Genomic DNA, 3,608 nt, shown 5'->3' on the forward strand with positions numbered 1-3,608 from the left:
GCTTTGCTTTCCTTAGGCTTCCTCTTTTTCATCTCTGCTCCAAGGGGCTTGTATTAAACATCTCTTCCTTCTTGAGAATTGACAATTCCCTTAGAAGAATAAAGGGACGCTAATGGGGTTGATGAGAGTGATGGCGAATAGGTGCTCTCATGTGGCTGATGGGAGGATGAGGCATAATTTTCATGAGGCCATTTGACATTCAATATTAAAAAGTCTTAAAATATGTACACCTAAATATGCAGGAATTTTACTTCTAAGATTTTTTTGCCTCAGGAAATAAGTGAAGATGTGACTGGAGATTTAATTCCATGTCTGTTGATCCTGGTAGAGCATAAAAGAATGAAAATCAGAAGCAACTCAAGTGTCTAATGAGAGAGGATTAATTAATAAATCATACAAAATATTATGCAGACATAAAAATGAAGTAAACCTAAATTTACTGACATAGAGAAATATCCTGGCTAAAGTTAGTAAGTAATTAAAGTAGGCTGGGCTGGCCATGTGACCCAATGGTTAAGGGAGCTGGATCCCACATTGCCAACTGCAGTTCGAATCCCAGCCCTGATAACTCGAAAACCAAGCCAGGTACCTGTATGTGCATGCTCCAAATCTTGACAGAATGGAGAAATGGAGGAGAAGGGAGTGAGATGTGACCACCCCTCCTTGGGAGGTATTTCCTCCCTTTCCCTCTCTGCCTTTTTCTGGTGAGTGCATGTACCCTCTGGGCAAATAAAATAAATAAATAAAAGTAGGTTGTAAAACAATATTTAAAATCGTTGTTCTTATCGTTGTTTAATACATATTATATCTACACACAGGGTATCAAATTATTAAGTGGAGTATTTGTGAATGGGATTATGGGAAATTATTTTCCTTTCTACTGTTCATTTATGTGAAATACAATGACAAACCTTGAGAGAAAAAAATTAGCCACAATCTCACTTGATGATAAGCAACTCCAATTTATTATTATTATTATTTTACTTATTTGTGTTCTCTAATTTATCAGCAGTCAAAAAATATTACTTATAGGGACCAGCAGTTAGCATAATGGCTATGTCGCTGGACTCCCACATAGTCGACCGCGGTTCGAGTCCCAGACCCGGTGGCTTAAAACTCACGCCGGGCGCGTGTGCGTGCATGCCCAAGATCCTGAGAGGAGAACGGAGGAGAAGGGATTGCGGCATGGCCATCCCCCCTGGGGGGGTGATTTCTTGCTTTCTGTCTCTCTGTCTCTCTCTGTCTGGTGAGCGCAAGCGCCCAAAAACCTCTCAAAAAATATGTATATATTACTTATAGAATTAAGAAGTATTTCCAAAAACCTATAAAATTCTAGAGCCTAATTTGCAAAAAGTCACTTAACCAAGTTCACACATAGCAAGTCACTGGCAGAGGATGGCCAGAAGAATGGCCTTCTCTCTTCTGGTTTCCTGAGCTCCACTGCCCAGCAGGTGACAGGATCCCGGAGCACCCCGAGAAGATGTTGTAAATGTCTTGCTGTCTTTATTCCTTGGTCAAGATGTGGTCTGGGCATAGGAGACAACAGTGTTAGGAAAGTAGCTGAAGGCAGAAGGAGTAGCTAGACCAAAGTAGGGCATGAGAGCCATGTTAGCACACGCTCAGCCTGACCAGGCCCCAGGCAGGTGGACAAACACAGTCATGGTCATAGGTACTCTTCCTACCTGAGAATGCAGCCCCTTTGCCAACCTTTCTCAAGAGAGAAACTTCCCACTCTCATTTCAGAACGATCCTGAACCATTAACTCAAAGACTCCCACTGCACCACTCTTGTCTCATGTAGGCCATGGGCTGCGTCATCCAGCTGACCACTAACCGCAGCCAGCTCTGCTTTCTCTGGTTCCTGTGATCCAGGAGCAGATGGTGGGGATGCCATCCCCTGCTATAAGTCAAGAAGAAAGGGAAGGCTGAAGGGACAGAGGAAGTTCACTTGGTCCTGAGCCCATAGCCCCCAGGGTCCTCCTTCCTGTGAAGCCAACGGTCTCCAGCCAGATTTCCTGTCTCCTTAGCCCCATACAGAGCAGGCAGCTGCCCACCAGGGCTGACTAAAGGGGCCAGGATATTGTTGGGCTGAGGATGGCCCCCTGAGACCCATTGGGTCATCATTGCTCCAGACCTTCCTTCACCTTTCTTTCTTCCCTGGGGCCACTCTGGTACCCATAATTCCTTCAGCCATTGGTTCCTGACTTTTGCTCCTTTCAGAGGAACTCTGGATACTCGGAGTAACCAGAATTCCAGAGAGGTCGGTTGTCTGTATTGCTAGCAACCCTGGTCTAGGCATACACCAAGGAGCTGAGAAAACCTGGAGTGGGTGGGTGTGAGTTCAAAGGCCCCTCCTTTCCTGCCCCCCGCCACTTCAGGGGCCCCTTTATGTGCACCCCCAACCTCAGGAGAGAGGAGAGGAGTTCAGTCTCCACAGACAGACCTCCCTCTGCCCCGCCCCCCGGGTTAGAGGACATAAAAGCCCAGATACAGCTGAGAGGAGTTGCCAATGTCAGGTGAGCTGCAGAGGTGGAGTCCTTGGGGTCTGGATGACTGTAGTTGTCAAGGGGGTGGGGATGCTGTAAACCCCTCCCTCAAAGAGACCTGGCTTCCTCCAGGATCAATGGAGGTGGGGCTGGGGTGTGAATGGAGGTGTGAAGGGTCCCTCTTCCCCTGAGTACACTGTGGGCTCAGGACGCTAACTGGGCTGGGATCTCATTGCAGAGATGAAGCTGCTCCCGGCCCTCACAGGGCTCCTGGCCGTTTTGGCCATGTCCCGGCTCTCTGAAGGTAACACTCCAGGTAACAGCTCAGACAGGAGGGACAAGATGGTGTGGTGGGTGATCTGAGTCCCAGGGACAGCCTTCCTCAGGGCAGGCTTCTGTGGCTCTGGGACCTGATGGGAACTTTGGGCTCATTCCTGACCTCGTGATCCCCACTCTGGGCAGCTGTCCTGAGGGAGGTGGAGACCTCAGTGGTGCTGACCTGCATGGAAGAAGCCAAGAGGCTAGTGGACAAGGCCTATAAGGATCGTCGGGAAAGGTGGGCACCCGGCACTGCTCAGCTTGGGGTAAAGCCATAGGCCTTTTAGAGACCCAGCAGCCAGTGGGGAGTTTGTGGATTGAGGTGGGGACCTGTGGAAGGAGCTGGGCCCTCTGTCTGTCTTCTGTCTCTGGGAGCAGGAATTCTTCACAGCCATCCCTCCCATGGCCTTCCCACGGGTGGGTGTCCACACTGCTCTGCATGTCCATCTGGGCTGGGCTCTGACGGGTGTGTCTGCACCCTTTCTCTGTATCCCTGTTCTCCAAGCAGCATCAAGCAGCGGCTCCGCAGTGGCTCCGCCAGCCCTATGGAACTGTCTGTCTTCTGTCTCTGGGAGCAGGAATTCTTCACAGCCATCCCTCCCATGGCCTTCCCACGGGTGGGTGTCCACACTGCTCTGCATGTCCATCTGGGCTGGGCTCTGACGGGTGTGTCTGCACCCTTTCTCTGTATCCCTGTTCTCCAAGCAGCATCAAGCAGCGGCTCCGCAGTGGCTCCGCCAGCCCTATGGAACTCCTGTCCTACTTCAAGCAGCCAGTGGCAGGCCCCACGGCCGGCGGGGGGGGC

At 50.2% G+C, this 3,608-nt stretch overlaps 2 protein-coding genes across 2 annotated transcripts in view; both read left to right on the forward strand.

The window, feature by feature from the left end:
• Positions 1-3,608, forward strand: part of SKA2 (spindle and kinetochore associated complex subunit 2) — a 1,094,818-nt gene that overhangs the window by 865,686 nt on the left and 225,524 nt on the right. The gene's annotated exons all lie outside the window — the stretch shown is intronic.
• The window catches only part of MPO (myeloperoxidase), a 30,985-nt gene continuing 30,023 nt past the window's right edge, over positions 2,647-3,608 (forward strand). Inside the window, 2 exon segments of the mRNA XM_027774250.1 lie at positions 2,647-2,801; positions 2,948-3,041. Of these exon segments, the coding sequence (XP_027630051.1) occupies positions 2,726-2,801; positions 2,948-3,041 (170 nt within the window). The 5' untranslated portion in view covers positions 2,647-2,725.

Source organism: Tupaia chinensis, unplaced genomic scaffold (genome assembly GCF_000334495.1).
Source record: "Tupaia chinensis unplaced genomic scaffold, TupChi_1.0 Scaffold000416_1, whole genome shotgun sequence".
NCBI lineage: Eukaryota > Metazoa > Chordata > Mammalia > Scandentia > Tupaiidae > Tupaia > Tupaia belangeri.